This window comes from Phytophthora infestans, genomic scaffold (genome assembly GCF_000142945.1).
Source record: "Phytophthora infestans T30-4 supercont1.6 genomic scaffold, whole genome shotgun sequence".
Taxonomy (NCBI): domain Eukaryota; phylum Oomycota; class Peronosporomycetes; order Peronosporales; family Peronosporaceae; genus Phytophthora; species Phytophthora infestans.
The window spans coordinates 4,133,142-4,150,511 of NW_003303753.1; the positions used below are offsets into that span (position 1 = coordinate 4,133,142).

Sequence of the window (17,370 nt, forward strand, 5' to 3'; positions counted from 1 at the left end):
AGCAGCCAGTAGAACGATGCACACACCAGAAGATGCGAGTGGTGTCAGTGCCGAACAACCAGCGACAAGCGGAAGGGTACGAGGACAAGCCGATGTACCTGCCCATGGAGGCTTACGACCAGGACCAGACACGACGCCCAGCGGAGATGATGGAGGAACCAGACACACAGCAACAGCAGCAGTAGACGCACCAGCACGAGGACGAGCAGTGGGACCACCTGACGAAGAAGACGAAGAGCCGACCATTTACGTGTTTGCTGGACGAGGGCGACGCGGTGTCGACAGCTTGGTGTCCACACGACCTCGCCTCAGCAGATGGCGGCCGGACGACGTTGTGGTTGAACGCCGCCGACGACGATATCGGACCCGCACCGGCCGATACATACTGGAGTTCGAAGTTGAACGGCTGGGTGATCGACTTGACCCAGACGGCCCCCAGAAGCTCTGGATCAACCAAGCAGATTACGAGGAGCTGTGGCGACAAGGACGCGTGCACACTGGTGCAGACGAAGATTCGGACGACAGCGACCAAGATCAGGAAGGTGACGACAGCGAGGATGACAGCGATGGTGCAGGGAATGCAATCCCACGTGAGCCCGCGCACTAACTGCATGGCGAAGAAGGTCTAGCAGCACAAGAAGATGGCGGCGATGGATGAGCGGATTAGCGGACCAAGAGACAGCGGATACGGTGGCAAGGACAGCGGCGATGGACGAGCGGGTTAGCAGCGACGATGGATGAATCGCGGACGATTCGTAGGCAGGGGAAGAGAGTAAGCGGATGAAATCCTCTTGGGGGTTCATCTTATCCAGACATGGACGGCAGGCGAGGAGCGACGGAGATCAACGGACAGGAGGACAAGACAGTGAAGTGGATAAGTCAACATCCACCTTCGAGCAGCTGCCACCTTAAAGGAGCAACCGGTTGAAGATCCAGACGACCCGGTATACTCAAGGCAAGTGTGCGGCGAATGGCGATCTTCGTGAGGAGTCGCTGTTGCTTGAATGAGGGAGCGGGAGACCAAGTGCATGTAGTAATAGAGGGATAACCTCAGTTCGAGATTAGCAGAGAAGCAGGCAAGTGCTTCCAGAGAGAGCCACGAGCGTATCGGTCTGATACGTTTCGCGCAGAAGACAAGTACAACAACCAGTTAGCCAGTTAGCCAGTGTCATCGCAGTGTTAGTCCTTGAGTGGGAGGGTTTCCCAAGAGTGTGTTAGAGAGACGGGTATTGTAGCCCCGTAGGATCGTCGGTATCAGCAGCCCGCAACGTCGTGACGTGTCCCCAAAGAGAGGGTAGTGGAGTTAGCCCCCGGTACTAAGAGCCCCCGGGATCACGCGCGAGCGATCTGGCAATAGATCTCGACGGATTCCCTTACGTGCACGCGGCCTAGGAACTCAGTTACCGTTTGCTGTGCGTGTGCTAGGATAGCTGTAGGTGTATTTTAGGGCAGCGGTTTCTGTGGCCACCGGACACCGTCTTCTGATCAGGGACAGGACTGGCAGCTACGTGACGTGGACGACCACCTCAACTGACAGACCACGGTGATCATTGACTCAACTGGTTACGGCGCGCAGTGAGCTACGACCCGAAGTTCATATTTCGAGAAGCTTACTATAGAATGTTGAAGTGTATCAGCAGGGGATAATATTGCGAAAGGTTAGGAAAACTACGGGACCCAATAATTCTTAAAATTGAGTGAAGTCTTGTTACTTCCTACCAAGATGGGCGGTCGGTGAGGTTGTTCATCTTACAAAGTTCCGCTTGTTTTTACTTTGTTGGCCGCTATAATGAACACGGTGCTGAGTATCATAGTGCTGTAGGTTACGCTTACGATAAAGTGCGAGCTGTGCTACATGTGCACGCTGCTCTTACGTTGCGCGAGCGCAAGGAAAACGCACCACATTGGAGTAGTTTACGTCCACAGCTACACCCCCTGCTTCACCTTTAGTATCATTTCGTAGTGGGTTCAGCTATTTGAGAACTCCAATCCTGGGTGGAAATACTACTGTACATATTTGAGTCTCGGATCGAGAATTCAAATACCCACTCCAAATAATATACCCCTTCGAATAGTACCCAAAATCAAGATAAAATTTTCAGTGTTCTCATAACGACTGTAATATTTTCCTTGTTTTAGTACCGGTACCACATTTTAGAGAATAAAATTAAATTAGTGCCCGCTACCTCGAATGAAAAACAACATTCGCTTGTTATCACGTGTCTTTTTAACCAGAGCGCTTCAGAGCTTATAAATAATGTTCAACGCCGCTAAAAATACTTCTGGATTTCACAATTAAGACTACTTCTTAAAAAAACATGAGCACTGTTATTACGCTTGTAAGGTACCTGGTTTCTAAAGAGTAATCTCGCCTGTTTTTGTGTATTTGAATGGGGGGTCACCTTGTTAAATTAAAAAAAAAATCATGCTAAAAAGTATCGGTTGTTTTTTTCAACTTCTAGCAGTAGTATTGTTTAAACTCAAAATATCGGAGTCGAGCAGCTCGCTGAGCTGTTACGGGCTCCAAGGATCCCTTAACGATCGCTACGGTCAACACGGTGGTAACTACTAGCACTGGACGCGCTTGCTTTGACAAACATGCAGCGAAAACAGTAAACTTAGGCCGCTTCTCTTTTTTTCAGCCTAATATCGTGTTAAAGACGAGATATGTGAGCATGATGATATTCCGATGATTCGCAAATTGAAAACGACTGGTGGAGTATAGTGCTTGAATCGCAATATACTCGAGCTCTTCGAGTCAGCAACGAACATGTTTCACTGGTATTCCTCCCTATTTTAAGAAATCTTTTTATGGAGCCAAAATCGAGTCAAAGAACTGGACTTTTGGCAGTTACCTTTTTCCATAGATAGTCACGTCATTCTGATTGCAGTTGAAGCGCCAAACTGTCGCTCGTGACGCGATCACCACCCGATCAGCCGTTTCGAGCTTTCGAGCGCTCACTCTCGGTGCCGAACCTTCGTTCAAAGTTGCTCATTTTTCAATTCCTCGTCCAGCGCTCAAAACTCGAAGCACCTCGACAGCAATGGCTCCGACTGTCCAAACGTGTGATCCTGTACTGGTGTGCGACCCTGTCCTCCTGTGTGACCGAAGTGACTCCGTGCTGGCGAGCGACCCTGTTCCGCCACAGAATCTCTCGTTCGTGCTCGAAAAGGGGGGAGCAGTCAAGTTTGAAGATCGTCCCGTGCCTGAAATTAAGGACCCACATGACGTGATCTTGAACGTACGCTACACGGGAATCTGTGGTAGTGATGTGCACTACTGCACGCACGGCTGTATCGGCAAGTACGTGGTGGATAAGCCCATGGTGCTAGGCCACGAGTCTGCTGGCGTCGTCCATGCCGTGGGATCCGCCGTCAAGTCTCTCAAGGTAGGTGACGAAGTGGCCATGGAGCCGGGTGTGCCGTGCCGCCGTTGCGTCCGCTGTCTCGAGGGAAACTACAACTTGTGTCCGGATATGGCGTTCGCAGCCACGCCGCCGTACGACGGCACACTGGCCAAGTTCTACCGCATGCCGGAGGACTTCTGCTACAAGCTGCCGTCCACCGTCAGTATGCAAGAGGGAGCGATGCTCGAACCCACAGCCGTGGCCGTTCACTTCTGCCGTCTGGCCAAGGTGTCCCCGGGTCAGAAAGTCGTCGTGTTTGGTGTCGGTCCCGTGGGTCTGTTGACCTGCAAAGTGGCTCGTTACGTGTTCGGAGCCACAACAGTCGTCGGCGTGGACGTCAATGAGAAACGTCTTGCGGTCGCCAAGGAACACGGCGCGACGCACGTGTATCAGGGGAAGTCCGGCGTGACACCACAGGAGTCGGCCGAGCAGATCATTGCCGAGTGCGGACTGGGCGACGGGGCCGACGTCGTGATTGACGCGAGTGGAGCGGAGCCCTGCATTCAGACGGCAATCTACGTCGCACGCAGCGGTGGCACGTTCACGCAGGGAGGTATGGGCAAGACAGACATCACGTTCCCCATTGGCATCATGTGCGGCAAGGAGCTCCGCGTGACCGGCAGCTTCCGGTACTCTGCAGGCGACTACCAACTGGCGCTCGATATGGTTGCAAGTGGGCAGCTGAACGTCAAGGGTCTCATCTCGAAGATTGTGCCGTTCGAGGAAGCCAAGGAGGCTTTCGACAATGTCCAGCGCGGTAACGGCATCAAGTGGCTCATTGAAGGACCCAAGTGAGTGCGGACCCACGGTGACAGTTGTACAGATATAGGAGAATGAAACTTTAATTCGTTAGCGACATCAAGCTGTCGTTGTTTATGCAGTTACGGTTCTTGCTTCTCATGGTTTACTTAGCAGTGCCGGCGACCTGTCGGGGTGCAGCAATCGCCATGGCCGTCTGACGTGTCATATTGGGGACAGTGATCGCCACTGAAACATGACACACGTTCGTGCAGAACGAGAGCCACTTCTGCTTGTCCTTAGCTGATGGCTTGGTGAACTCCTGGAGCTCCAGATGACGCCTCACACCATCAATAGCGCAGTAAGACAGTGAGATAGGAGGCTGTTCGCTTGTCTTTCTACGACGCTGCTGCTCGAGCCAACGCTGCGCTTGATACGCGTCCATGCCAAAGTGGTCCCGAGTGTAGCGAGAGCGTTTCCCCAACGCCTCTACCAGACGAGTCCGCACGACCGACTCGAGATCGCGAAAGCTGTTCAAGGTCATCAAGTCCAGCAGCACGAAGCCTGGCGTGGCAGACGACGCCTTCTTGTTGAGATTCTCCACGTGAGAGCACATGGTCATGTCCTCATCAGCGTCCAGAGTCTGGACGAAGCACTTGACACTGCGTTTGTCCTGGCTCAGTAGCAAACGACTGATAGCATCTACGCCAGGCCGACGCAAACCGCTGTGGCCCAGCATCACCGTGGGTCTGTAGAACGCAGGACGAAAACTCGCAGCCCGAGCAGCCCACGGGAAAGCATCCGCGTCAGCTGGAACGGGTGCCGGCTTCGCGTTTGATCCGTCGGCGTTCTCCAAGTAGCAAAAGGCCTTACGCTCAAGACTTTCGAGCAGCAGTTTAGGCATATCTGCCAGCACTTTCTGCTTCCGGGTGAGTTGCTTCCGCTTCTGAGGAAGAATCGTTCGCGTGCTTGACGCCATCGGCGAAATATGCAGCGTGGCGGGAGCAGATACGCTGCTCAAAGTAGCTCCCGGCTCGAGTTCACGAAAGTTAGTCGGCGTGAAGGCGGAAGTCGCCGTGTTCACTTTCTGCCGCTTCACGTCGCCATTCTCGACAGCGTCTGCCGGCCGTTTATTGCTATTCACGTCCAGGCCAATAGCACGGTTGCTTGCCGGACTACTGGATATCGAGGCCGCTGCTGACGTAGATGTAGCTTGAGAGTAGCCGTCGCTGTCTTGTTGCGTGTCCTGGGTATCCGTCGTTACCGTGTCCTGCGTGTAGTTCTGGGACCCTTGAACAGGAGAGCTGGCCTCCACGTCATTGGGTTTTTCTACTTCGCCTTCGTGTGGGCTCTTTCCAGCATTCTTCGGTCGCGAAGGAGCTGGAACATGTGAAGACCCACGTGTCGGGCCGCTGACAGCAGCGCTACCACTGTCTGTATCCGGATCTGTCATGGACACGTCTCCATCGGCCTCTGCTGTCACGGCATTGGACGCATGCCCGCTGCTTCTACTTTGCTGTCCAGGACGCGCTCCACGGGTGTCGATGTACAAATAACTGGGTGCTGCGTCTCCGAGACCGTCGTAATGACGCGGCTCTGGCAGCGCCTGGAACCGGCGCCAGCGTGCAAGTCCTTCCTCGGCGTCGCTTGTGGCCTGGGCTACAGTCACACCCAGCGCCTTAAGACGTGCAGCGAACGCCGCAGTACTAATACGCAAAATGCGTTTCTCCTCTGCTGCATCGATATTCCTATCCATCTGCCGTAGCTGCAGCTCCACCATAGCGTGACGTTCCAAACAGTGGCGAAGCATGTCCACCGGTCGAGAGAAATCCGACGCGTTAGCCACACGCAGCGCGTACTGGTTGGGCACCACCAGCACGTTTTCATCTGCGAACATACGGACACTCAGTAGCTGATTGCCACGTCCATGCGGCTCCGCTTCTTCCGCCGAGAGGATTACGCCCCAGTGGTTGGCAGCGTCGGGCGCCGCCTGTTTGGCACTGGTCGGCAGCAGGGCGTTGTTAAACTCAAGCACCAGTACCACGTCGCCGGCTGCGAGTCTCTGTCGGAGTGAGTTACTGGCATCGGGGCTGCTGGTCGGGGACGTGGTCGTCTCCGCGTCGTGTCGTGTACACACGAACAGGTGGGCCGGGTCCAAGCCGCCATTGTTCGTTGGTCCGGTAGTGGCGCCGCTGCCTCTCGGACAGCGCAAGTGTGTCATGTGGTCACACACAGTGCAGCTCTTACAGCGCCTCATGTCGGTCTCCTGGGTGCCGCACGTCGCGCACGTGTGGCGTGGACACACGAAGCCCGCGTGCGCCGTCTCGTCGTCCGGCAGACACTGTTCGTGAAAATGGTAGCCACAGTCAAGCACAGAGCACTTACGCATGCCATTGGCCTCGTGGCCCATGAAGCCACAGCGCTGGCAGCGATGTAGGCCTCTCAGACACTGCGCACACTTCCAGTTCTCGGCCGCCTGCTTCCGCTCGGCCAGAGACACTGGCTCTCCAACTGTGGGCGCTTGTAGCTGGTTCACGCAATTCTGGTGAGCTGATCGAGCGCAGCTACCACCGCAATGGAGTAGGCCACGCCCGCCGTTGCCGCACAAGAAGCAGTGGGACGGGAAGAGCGTCACGCTGGGAGCCGCCTCCACGCGTACGTCGTTGCGCTGGCGCTTAGGCTTACGGCCACTGGTGGAGAATGGCGCGCCGTCGTCGCTATCTACATCTGGTAGTTCATTGACGCGCGCGCACTCGTGCTCATGGAAAGAGATCTCGTGGGGCAGCGTGCCGGCTGTGTAGACGTGGAAACAACGCGGACAGTGAGCGGCCGCGGACGTCGGGGAGTCAGGAGGCGAGGGGGAAGAGCGCGAGCAAGACGCCAGGTGCAGAGCAAAGGCCGCGCCGGCTGCTGAAGCAAAGCGTTCGAAGCACACAGGGCACGACAACGAAGCTGTGACCGAGTCCGCCATGACGGTCGCAGCTAACTTTAAAATGGGGAATGGCTGTCATTGGTCATTGTGTACTTTACCTAACGTATGTACACCACATATGTGAGTGTTTGAGCTGTGTACACTTGCAGAGCCACAAGAGGCCAGCAACAATGGCGGCGCTCTCATGCGCGTGGCACCTACAACAAGCGCTGCGTCGCTCTCTGCAGGCGTCTTTACCAATGGTCAACGCTTCCGCTCTGCCAACTGCATCATTGGGGGTGCGTCGCTCAGCGCAGAGCGACGCAGACTACCAGACAAGTTTGGCATTACAGTTGGGGAACCGCAAGAAGAAGAGCAAGGCAACTGCTCCACAAACAGATGCTCCAACACCCGAAGAGCTTGCTAAAACCATAGTAGAGAATTTATCTACAGTTGGAGAGCAAACATACCCTCTTCTCAAGGACGCGTTCGTCACCAAAGGAGGCTTCGTGAACCTCGTGCTGCATGACGAGTTTGTGGCACGTCAAGCTGTCCGTATGGCTACACAAGGCGTTCAACCCGCCGTCCTCCCTCTTAGCGAGCAAAAGAGCATTTTAGTGGACTTTGCAGCGCCCAACATGGGCAAGAAGCTGCACGTGGGTCATCTGAGGTCCTCCGTACTGGGCGACACCATCTGCAACCTCCTCGAGTTCCGTGGTCACCGCGTCTCGCGAATTAGCCACACCGGCGACGTCGGCTCCGCTCTAGCCACACTTATTGTGGAGCTCTTGGAGCAAAACGTGGCTCTAGAGACACTCACGGACGCTCAGCTGGGCAAATACTACGAAAGCGGCAAGCGGAGACTCGAAATGGACACTGTATTCAAACATAAAGTGGACGATGTTGTCCTCCAACTGCAACGACTCGGAACTAATGGTGAAGTGGACCCAAAAGTCCGCGACGCATGGACACGTGCGTGCCAAGTGAGCCGAGAAGCCTATCAGCGCATCTTCGACCGTCTGGGCGTCAACGTCATCGAACGTGGTGAGTCCACGTACATGCCACTGGTGTCTCCAGTCGTCCAGAAGATGCAGGACAGTGGGCAGGCAGTCGAGTCACGAGGCGCTCTTGGAGTCTTCCTCGACGGACCAGACAAGCCTCCAATGCTCATTCGCAAGAGCGACGGCGGCTTCCTGTACGCCACAGTGGATTTAGCGTGTCTGCACTCGCGTATCCACGGCTTCCCAGGCGTCGATTCGACTCAGTACGACGAGATCGTGTACGTGACGGACCAGAGTCAGCAACTGCACTTCAAGCACTTGTTCGCTGCAGCTCAACAAGCCGGATGGACACAGAGACAGAATAAGGAGGACGTGAAGCTGACTCATGCACCTTTCGGCTTGGTACTGGGTCACGACGGTACCAAACTCAGCTCGCGTAACGGGGCGTTCGACTACCTGGAGGATCTACTCGATGGCGCGGCGGCTGAGTGTTCCCGTCAAGCGTTGGCCTCTGCTACCACTGGCGTCGTCGCGAGCGAACTTAAGTTGACGCAGGAACAGGTCGACGCGCAGAACCGCGTGGTTGGAGACGCTGCGGTGCGATACTTTGAACTGGCTCAGCAGCGCGAACGCAACTACAAGTTCATCATGAGCAACGTGCTGAACCTGAAGGGCAACACGGGCGTGTACCTCATGTACGCGTCTGCGAGACTGCAAGGTATTCTACGCAAGGCTGGCGGCTCGTCGTGGGACGCTTTTCTAGGCCTCTCGAGCGACAGTCTGGCGGCACAAGACGTGCTGGCACACGCCTCGATCGACTGGCATCCGTCCGAACGCGCGTTGGCGTTGCTATTGTCTCAGTTCGACGACGAAGTGGCCGCTACATTGGCTCATCTGTACCCTCACTACTTGTGCGACTACCTTTTCCGTGTGGCCGGCCACTTCCACGGCTTCTACGAGAACTGCCGTGTGCTTCAAGATCCGCATCAAGACAGTCGCCTACTTCTCTGTGCTGCGACCGACGCCGTGCTACGACGTGGTCTGCAGCTTGTCGGGGTCGAAGCAGTCGACCGCATGTGAATAGAATGCCAATGGTTTCGACTCCTTTGTGTTGGTTGGAGCTACTGTACATGTATTAATACATGCGTAAGGATTCAAATCTGATGATAAGTACTGCTGCACACTCTGAGTCAGTGATGGGTAAAAATGTATTTCAAGTACAGTAAACGGCAAATTTGGTCGGAATTTACAATATGATTATGAGCAAAATCTGGCTAGATTTTTGCTGGGAGGTGCCTATCAATCAAGTGGTCCATCACTGGGTTACCAGATCTTTCAGTTTTCGTTTTTTGTTGGGCAGCACAGATGTTGAGCCTTGACGTCCCGATGGAGAACGCTGAGAGCGGCCCCGAATGGACACCACAGGTACGCGGGCTGTAGAACCTCCTGCCCCTTATCTCGCGTGCTTACATTGCTATACGTGATGCTGCGTTTTCGAACCAGTTGAATCCCGACGTGGTGGCCGCGTTCATGAACAATTTCATCTACATTTTCTTGTCAGAAAAGGGTGTAATCAACAAACGGCAGGCTGATGAGGAAGTTTTGGTCGTCGCGGGAGCGGACGATTTTGAGGATTATGCTACGCCGAGAGAACTTCAAGAGAAAAAATACAGCGTATGTGGATCTGTGAAGGCTTTGATCCGCTTTGCATACGGTAAGAATGTCGTCAGCGCAGACCTTGCGAGGAGTGTAGCGGCAGCTGCGGTGAATGTCTGGATAGATGAGTTTGGGAAAAAGGACTCGGCTTCTCCCCCAGTTTTGTCCCAAGGGCTCATGCAACAGCTCAAGCTCACGTTTTTCGAGACAGAATACCACGGCAATGCGCACGTAAAGTTTGCAGACTATCTCTGGCGTTGCTGGGAGGTTTATGACTCTGAGATCTTCAGGGCCCTGTACGTGACGGTCGTTCAGAGCTCCGGCTTCGGGAAGAGTCGAATGCTGTTCGAGTTGGCGCGCAGGGCAAAAGCTCCGAGCTCTCAGATGAAAGTCCTGTATACCTGCGCTCGCTTACACGAATCGACGGGATATCCAGAGGCGACAACAAATCTCCGCAACTGGTTGATCCCAGAGTCTTCTACCGTCGAGCAGATTACTTCTCGTTTGGAAGCCATCTACAACTATGCGGCAAACAATTGGGAAGAAGTTCAAGGTGAGTGGATCAAGTTGTTCAACGAGAAGAAAAGTGACGTGATTGTTCGGAGGAAGCTGGACCAGCAAGCAGAAAACGATAAGAAGGTCAGAAAGGCGGGCAAGATGGTCCACGATTCAGTAAAGAAGAATCAGGACGGCAAGATGGTGGTGTTGGTGGTTGACGAAGCAAGGTCCATACTTAATCAGAAGGCGGACCCAGGCGCGCTAACAGTCAAAGTCAATGATTTCCGTCTATTACGACGAGCGCTTGCTTTGGTCAACAACAGAATCGGAGCAGAAGGAGGCATTTTCGGGGTGTTTGTAGATACGAGCCCAAAGATCTCGGACTCCGAGTCGGAGGTAAGGCCGTCGTTTGCGTCCGACCCGTCCTCTCGAAATTACACAAACAGCACTGGTGATGCGACGTTTCCTCCTTTTGTGCTGACTCACACTATGGATACCCACTGGCGGGAGTATTATCTGAAATTAAATGAGAGTAATCAAAGGGAGGGAAGAAAGTCCGATAATGATGACATGACCGGAGGTGGACAGGTGGAGACTCTAAGTGAGGAGGCAGAGCTGAAGGCTGAAATAGCTGCGTACAAGGCGATTGTGACCGGGAGCGAGAACGATGCTTGGAATGCGTTGCTGCGCATGGGTCGTCCAATGTGGTGGAGCACTTTCACCGATCGAGATGGATTATCACAAGCTTCTTTTGGGGATCTAGTCACCGAAGCAGCAAATAAGCTGCTGCTGGGAAACGATTTTAAACAAGAAGCCTCATACAACGAGAAGACCATGTTTGGTGTTGCGTCGATGCTCTGTCGACTGGGTGTACGTCCGTATTCCACGTCGACGTTGGCGTCGCAGGTAGTCGCGGACTTCATGGCTGTCCTCGCCTACGTGAAATTTGAGAGCGAGGGCTACTTGAGTAGCTACGCGTCGGACCCGGTGCTTGCGTTGGGTGCGATTAGCGTGTGGCATTTCCTGGAGGACGGCTTGTCCAAGTATATTCTTCCGCAGCTGAAGAAGTTGATACTGGACGAAGCACTGGAGACAGGTGGGATTGGTGAAATGGTCGCTCGCATTGTGCTCCTTCTCGCGATGGACCAGTGTGTGATGGGGGATCGAAGCAAGTCACAGGGCCAATTCGTGTCGGTGGAGTCGTTTTTGAATGTGATGGGGTGCGATGAAATTGAAGTTTATATCGAGGGAATGCTCCCTGGAAACAAAGAAACGTTTAACGAGTGGAAGTCAGAGTGGAAGGACTGGCGCATGGGGTTCACTCACTTCATACAGCTGCAAGCTGAACCGAATGAAGATACGCTGTGGTATTTGCTGGGACGTCGGGCTGCGGGTATTTTCCCGCGCAACCAGCTTGGAGCAGATCTGATGATCCCAGTATTTTGGAACAAAGATGGCGAGAAGGAGCGAGTGTCATTCATGCTCATCCAAGTGAAAAGCCGTTTCCCAAAAGACGATGGTTTCTCCCAAGCAGCATCAAAGAAGCTGTCTCCTTGGTTCGTGTCTGAAAGTCCGCATCCGAAAGGCAAGAAACCTAAGGAGGGTCCAGCGGCCAAGAAACCTGCAGTGAAGCCAGCACTCGAGAAACGCACGGTGAATGAAAACCCCTTGAGCGAGACGCCTGTTAGCGATGTTATTCGTATATGCATGAATCTGAGCAAAGAAGAAACTTCCGGTCCTGAGTCGCTGAACGATTCTTTTCGGTTCATCTCTTCCACGTCGTTGACGAAGGACAGCAGCACACCTGAAGCGCGAGGAGAAGATACGGACGTTTACACGCTTTGTTTTCGCTCGCTGGGTTGTGAGACGTACCCTTTCTTAAAGGAAGATGTGGCTCAATGTCTCGCGAGTATTGTGGCGTCTCAATGGGATCCCATGGCACTTGTAGACGGCGATCTGGAGCGTCGTCGTGTCATTGATAAAGGTACCAAGACCAACACGTTACAGGGGGCTCTAACAACGGCGATACCAGACCATGAGCTAAGACAGACGGCGCGCCGTGGGCTTGCCTGCACTCCCGGTCACGATGTGAAATATCAAGATGAAAAGTCTAAAAAGAAGGGAAGTCGCTCGGGAGGTCAGAAAAGTACTGCTAAACGTACCAAACTCAGAGGGTGCTCGTCCCTCGAGCTTAACGGTTTTGCTTTAATTTAAAAGATTCCTCATATGTCTGCCTTCGGTTACCTTTGAATCAAAGTTTAAATACCTCCAAATTCAGTACAGAAGTAGCCCTCAATAAGCGTAGGGGGCCGCTGATACATTTTTATAAGGTAAAATGCCAATTAGGGGCCGGTGACCAGTTAAGGGCCGGATTCGGTTAGCCAATAGGCAATTCGGAATTTCAGGCTTATCTATTTTCATTGGTCACTACTAAGGTATCATACAAGAGATTATATAGTGAAATCAAGCGGCCCTTAATTGGCACGGCCGTCACATTTATTGCACTGGTTTAATTTGTCCTGATGTAAAACAATTCAATAACCAGGGAAATATACAATTGTGTCAGCTTTTGATTGATGCCAAGGCCATATTTTACTTTTACTGGTGTTTATTTTTCCTTTTCTGTACGGACAGCCGATGTCGAGCCTTGACGTCACGATGGGAGCGCTGAAAGCGTCCCCGAAAGCCCACCACAGGTACGCGTGCTGCTAAACCACCTGCTCTCACCCTCTATGCTTACAGTGCTGCACGCTTTGCTGCCATTTACAAACCAGTTGGATCCCGACGCGGTGGTCGCATTTTATGAACGATTTCATCTTCACTTTCTTGTTGTAGGAGAAGGATGTAATCAAGAAACGCAAGATCAGTCAGCAAACTTTGGAAAAGAAAGATGCCACGGATGCGAGCGACTTTACGCAATATGCAACTCCAAAAGAACTTCAAGAGAAGAAGAACATCGCATGTGCGCTTTTACGCGGTGTAATCATCGGGGCCTACTCAATCGTCAACGACGTTGCGAATAGCGTAGCGGTAGTTCCGGTAAATTCCTGGATAGATGAATACGAGGTTAAGGACTCGATTTCTTTTCCAGTTTTGTCGAAAGAGCTCATGAAACGGCTTAAAATCGCCAGTACAGAGACACCGTACTCGGCGATGCGCACAAGAAGTTTAAAAGGTACCTTTGGCGCTGCTCGAAAGTTTATGGCTCAAAGACGCTCCAGGCCCCGTGCGTGACGGTTGTTCAGAGCTCCGTCTTCGGGAAGAGTCAGATACTTTTCGAGTTGGCGCGCAAGGCAGGTGATGAGGGCTCTAAGATGAAAGTCTTGTATATCTGCGCCCGTGTTCACGAATCGACGGGGGATCCAGAGGTGACAACAAATCTTCGGAACTGGTTGATACTTCAAGTACCAATGTCTTTTACCGTCGAGCTGATTGCTTCTTGTCTGGAAGTCATCTAGAACCATGCAATAAATAACTGGGCGGATGTTTAAGGTGAGTGGATTAAGTTGTTTAACGAGATGAAAACTGATGAGGTTGTTCGGAGGCGAAACGAACTCGAAGATCTCGGACTAATGCGTATCGGTTGCGACCGATCCGTCCTCTCATGATAACATAAACAACACTGCATGGGAGACGTTCCCTCCATTTATACTGACTCACACCATGGATGAACACTGGCAGCAGTAGTCCCCAAGTATAAGCGTAGTACATATACCCCTTTAGACTCGATCACATAGATTGAAGGTAAATCGAGCAAATCACAAGATCGTCGTATTTCTCATAAGGGAAAATGCCAATTAAGAAAGCAACCTTCTCTTGTTTTGATTGTATCTTTTGATCTCAGATCGACAACTAACATGGTTTTCCCCATATGTTCGGGTATTACTTTGATGACATTTCGTTGGCTACTATTAATACAAAAAAGCCTTGACGGATTTTTGTCAGAACAACTAATACTATAGCTGCAGTAAATCCATCACTAGACCTTTCAGTTTTCGTTTTCTATCAGGGAGCACAGATGTCGAGCCTTGACGTCCCGATGGAGAACACCGAAAGCGGCCTAAAAAGCCCACCGCAGGTACGCGTGCTGCTAAACCTTTTGCTTCCCCCCCCCCCTGTGCTTACAGTACCGTACGTCACGCTGCGTTTTCGAACCAGTTGAATCCCGACGTGGTGGCCGCGTTCATGAACAATTTCATCTACACTTTCTTGTCAGAAAAAGGTGTAATCAGCAAACTGCAGGCCGGTGAGGAAGTTTTGGTCGTCGCCTATCCGCGCGATTTTGCGAAGTTTGCTACTCCGAAAGAACTTCAAAAGAACAAGGTCATCGTTTTCGTAGGGTTATGCGTAGCAATACCCTTTGTCTACCCAAGGGAAATCGTCATAGATGTTGCGGATAGTATAGCGGCAGCTGCGGTGAATGCCTGGATAGATGAGTTTGGGGAAAAGGACTTGGATTCTCCTCCAGTTTTGTCAGATGAGCTCATGCAGCAGCTCAAGCTTACGTTTTTCGAGACAGAATACCACGGCAATGCGCACGTAAATTTTGCCGACTACCTCTGGCGCTGCTGGAAAGTGTATGACTCGGAGATCTTCAGGGCCCTGTACGTGACGGTCGTTCAAAGCTCGGGCTTCGGGAAGAGTCGAATGCTGTTCGAGTTGGCGCGCAGGGCAAAAGCTCCGAGCTCTCAGATGAAAGTCCTGTATACCTGCGCTCGCTTACACGAATCGACGGGATATCCAGAGGCGACAACAAATCTCCGCAACTGGTTGATCCCAGAGTCTTCTACCGTCGAGCAGATTACTTCTCGTTTGGAAGCCATCTACAACTATGCGGCAAACAATTGGGAAGAAGTTCAAGGTGAGTGGATCAAGTTGTTCAACGAGAAGAAAAGTGACGTGATTGTTCGGAGGAAGCTGGACCAGCAAGCAGAAAACGATAAGAAGGTCAGAAAGGCGGGCAAGATAGTCCGCGGTTCAGTAAAGAAGAATCAGGACGGCAAGATGGTGGTGTTGGTGGTTGACGAAGCAAGGTCCCTACTTAATGAGAAGGCGGACCCAGGCGCGCTAACAGTCAAAGTCAATGATTTCCGTCTATTACGACGAGCGCTTGCTTTGGTCAACAACAGAATCGGAGCAGAAGGAGGCATTTTCGGGGTGTTTGTAGATACGAGCCCAAAGATCTCGGACTCCGAGTCGGAGGTAAGGCCGTCGTTTGCGTCCGACCCGTCCTCTCGAAATTACACAAACAGCACTGGTGATGCGACGTTTCCTCCTTTTGTGCTGACTCACACTATGGATACCCACTGGCGGGAGTATTATCTGAAATTAAATGAGAGTAATCAAAGGGAGGGAAGAAAGTCCGATAATGATGACATGACCGGAGGTGGACAGGTGGAGACTCTAAGTGAGGAGGCAGAGCTGAAGGCTGAAATAGCTGCGTACAAGGCGATTGTGACCGGGAGCGAGAACGATGCTTGGAATGCGTTGCTGCGCATGGGTCGTCCAATGTGGTGGAGCACTTTCACCGATCGAGATGGATTATCACAAGCTTCTTTTGGGGATCTAGTCACCGAAGCAGCAAATAAGCTGCTGCTGGGAAACGATTTTAAACAAGAAGCCTCATACAACGAGAAGACCATGTTTGGTGTTGCGTCGATGCTCTGTCGACTGGGTGTACGTCCGTATTCCACGTCGACGTTGGCGTCGCAGGTAGTCGCGGACTTCATGGCTGTCCTCGCCTACGTGAAATTTGAGAGCGAGGGCTACTTGAGTAGCTACGCGTCGGACCCGGTGCTTGCGTTGGGTGCGATTAGCGTGTGGCATTTCCTGGAGGACGGCTTGTCCAAGTATATTCTTCCGCAGCTGAAGAAGTTGATACTGGACGAAGCACTGGAGACAGGTGGGATTGGTGAAATGGTCGCTCGCATTGTGCTCCTTCTCGCGATGGACCAGTGTGTGATGGGGGATCGAAGCAAGTCACATGGCCAATTCGTGTCGGTGGAGTCGTTTTTGAATGTGATGGGGTGCGATGAAATTGAAGTTTATATCGAGGGAATGCTCCCTGGAAACAAAGAAACGTTTAACGAGTGGAAGTCAGAGTGGAAGGACTGGCGCATGGGGTTCACTCACTTCATACAGCTGCAAGCTGAACCGAATGAAGATACGCTGTGGTATTTGCTGGGACGTCGGGCTGCGGGTATTTTCCCGCGCAACCAGCTTGGAGCAGATCTGATGATCCCAGTATTTTGGAACAAAGATGGCGAGAAGGAGCGAGTGTCATTCATGCTCATCCAAGTGAAAAGCCGTTTCCCAAAAGACGATGGTTTCTCCCAAGCAGCATCAAAGAAGCTGTCTCCTTGGTTCGTGTCTGAAAGTCCGCATCCGAAAGGCAAGAAACCTAAGGAGGGTCCAGCACCTAAGAAACCTGCAGTGAAACCAGCACTCAAGAAACGCACGGTGAATGAAAACCCCTTGAGCGAGACGCCTGTTAGCGATGTTATTCGTATATGCATGAATCTGAGCAAAGAAGAAACTTCCGGTCCTGAGTCGCTGAACGATTCTTTTCGGTTCATCTCTTCCACGTCGTTGACGAAGGACAGCAGCACACCTGAAGCGCGAGGAGAAGATACGGACGTTTACACGCTTTGTTTTCGCTCGCTGGGTTGTGAGACGTACCCTTTCTTAAAGGAAGATGTGGCTCAATGTCTCGCGAGTATTGTGGCGTCTCAATGGGATCCCATGGCACTTGTAGACGGCGATCTGGAGCGTCGTCGTGTCATTGATAAAGGTACCAAGACCAAAACGTTACAGGAGGCTCTAACAACGGCGATACCAGACCATGAGCTAAGACAGACGGCGCGCCGTGGGCTTGCCTGTAATCCCGGTCACGATGTAAAATATCAAGATGAAAAGTCTAAAAAGAAGAGAAGTCGCTCGGGAGGTCAGAAAAGTACTGCTAAACGTACCAAACTCAGAGGGTGACTATTTCCTCGTCCCTCGAGCTTAACGGTTTTGCTTTAATTTTAGGCAGTCGTTATATCACCCGAATGGCAACATGCTTTAGGATTTGCACACACCCGAGTGCGCCCGAATGCTACCCGAATGGGGGCATTCGATGTATACATGCGAATCATGTATAGCTGGATAAATAGTTCAG

At 52.3% G+C, this 17,370-nt stretch overlaps 7 protein-coding genes across 7 annotated transcripts; 5 read left to right on the forward strand and 2 right to left on the reverse strand.

The window, feature by feature from the left end:
- Positions 1-16: 16 nt before the first annotated feature.
- Positions 17-725, forward strand: PITG_04988 (uncharacterized protein; the record flags this gene model as incomplete). The annotated part of the gene is made up of 3 exons (XM_002905626.1): positions 17-76; positions 186-542; positions 633-725. The coding sequence occupies 3 exons, from the start codon at positions 17-19 to the stop codon at positions 723-725; spliced, it is 510 nt and encodes a 169-aa protein (XP_002905672.1).
- Positions 726-3,044: 2,319 nt separating this feature from the next.
- PITG_04989 (sorbitol dehydrogenase, putative) lies at positions 3,045-4,202 on the forward strand (the record flags this gene model as incomplete). Its single annotated transcript, XM_002905627.1, has 1 exon — positions 3,045-4,202. The coding sequence occupies one exon, from the start codon at positions 3,045-3,047 to the stop codon at positions 4,200-4,202; it is 1,158 nt and encodes a 385-aa protein (XP_002905673.1).
- Positions 4,203-4,311: 109 nt separating this feature from the next.
- PITG_04990 (uncharacterized protein) lies at positions 4,312-5,124 on the reverse strand (the record flags this gene model as incomplete). Its single annotated transcript, XM_002905628.1, has 2 exons — positions 4,312-4,728; positions 4,795-5,124. 2 exons carry the CDS (start codon positions 5,122-5,124, stop codon positions 4,312-4,314), a joined length of 747 nt encoding a protein of 248 aa, XP_002905674.1.
- Positions 5,125-5,569: 445 nt separating this feature from the next.
- Positions 5,570-7,116, reverse strand: PITG_04991 (uncharacterized protein; the record flags this gene model as incomplete). The annotated part of the gene is made up of 3 exons (XM_002905629.1): positions 5,570-5,616; positions 5,682-6,819; positions 6,889-7,116. 3 exons carry the CDS (start codon positions 7,114-7,116, stop codon positions 5,570-5,572), a joined length of 1,413 nt encoding a protein of 470 aa, XP_002905675.1.
- Positions 7,117-7,584: 468 nt separating this feature from the next.
- On the forward strand, positions 7,585-9,202 carry PITG_04992 (arginyl-tRNA synthetase, putative; the record flags this gene model as incomplete). The annotated part of the gene is made up of 1 exon (XM_002905630.1): positions 7,585-9,202. One exon carries the CDS (start codon positions 7,695-7,697, stop codon positions 9,135-9,137), a length of 1,443 nt encoding a protein of 480 aa, XP_002905676.1.
- A 1,843-nt stretch (positions 9,203-11,045) lies between these two features.
- Positions 11,046-11,640, forward strand: PITG_04993 (uncharacterized protein; the record flags this gene model as incomplete). Its single annotated transcript, XM_002905631.1, has 2 exons — positions 11,046-11,506; positions 11,547-11,640. 2 exons carry the CDS (start codon positions 11,046-11,048, stop codon positions 11,638-11,640), a joined length of 555 nt encoding a protein of 184 aa, XP_002905677.1.
- A 2,589-nt stretch (positions 11,641-14,229) lies between these two features.
- Positions 14,230-17,092, forward strand: PITG_04994 (uncharacterized protein; the record flags this gene model as incomplete). Its single annotated transcript, XM_002905632.1, has 4 exons — positions 14,230-14,289; positions 14,370-15,413; positions 15,606-17,001; positions 17,067-17,092. 4 exons carry the CDS (start codon positions 14,230-14,232, stop codon positions 17,090-17,092), a joined length of 2,526 nt encoding a protein of 841 aa, XP_002905678.1.
- Positions 17,093-17,370: the final 278 nt, after the last annotated feature.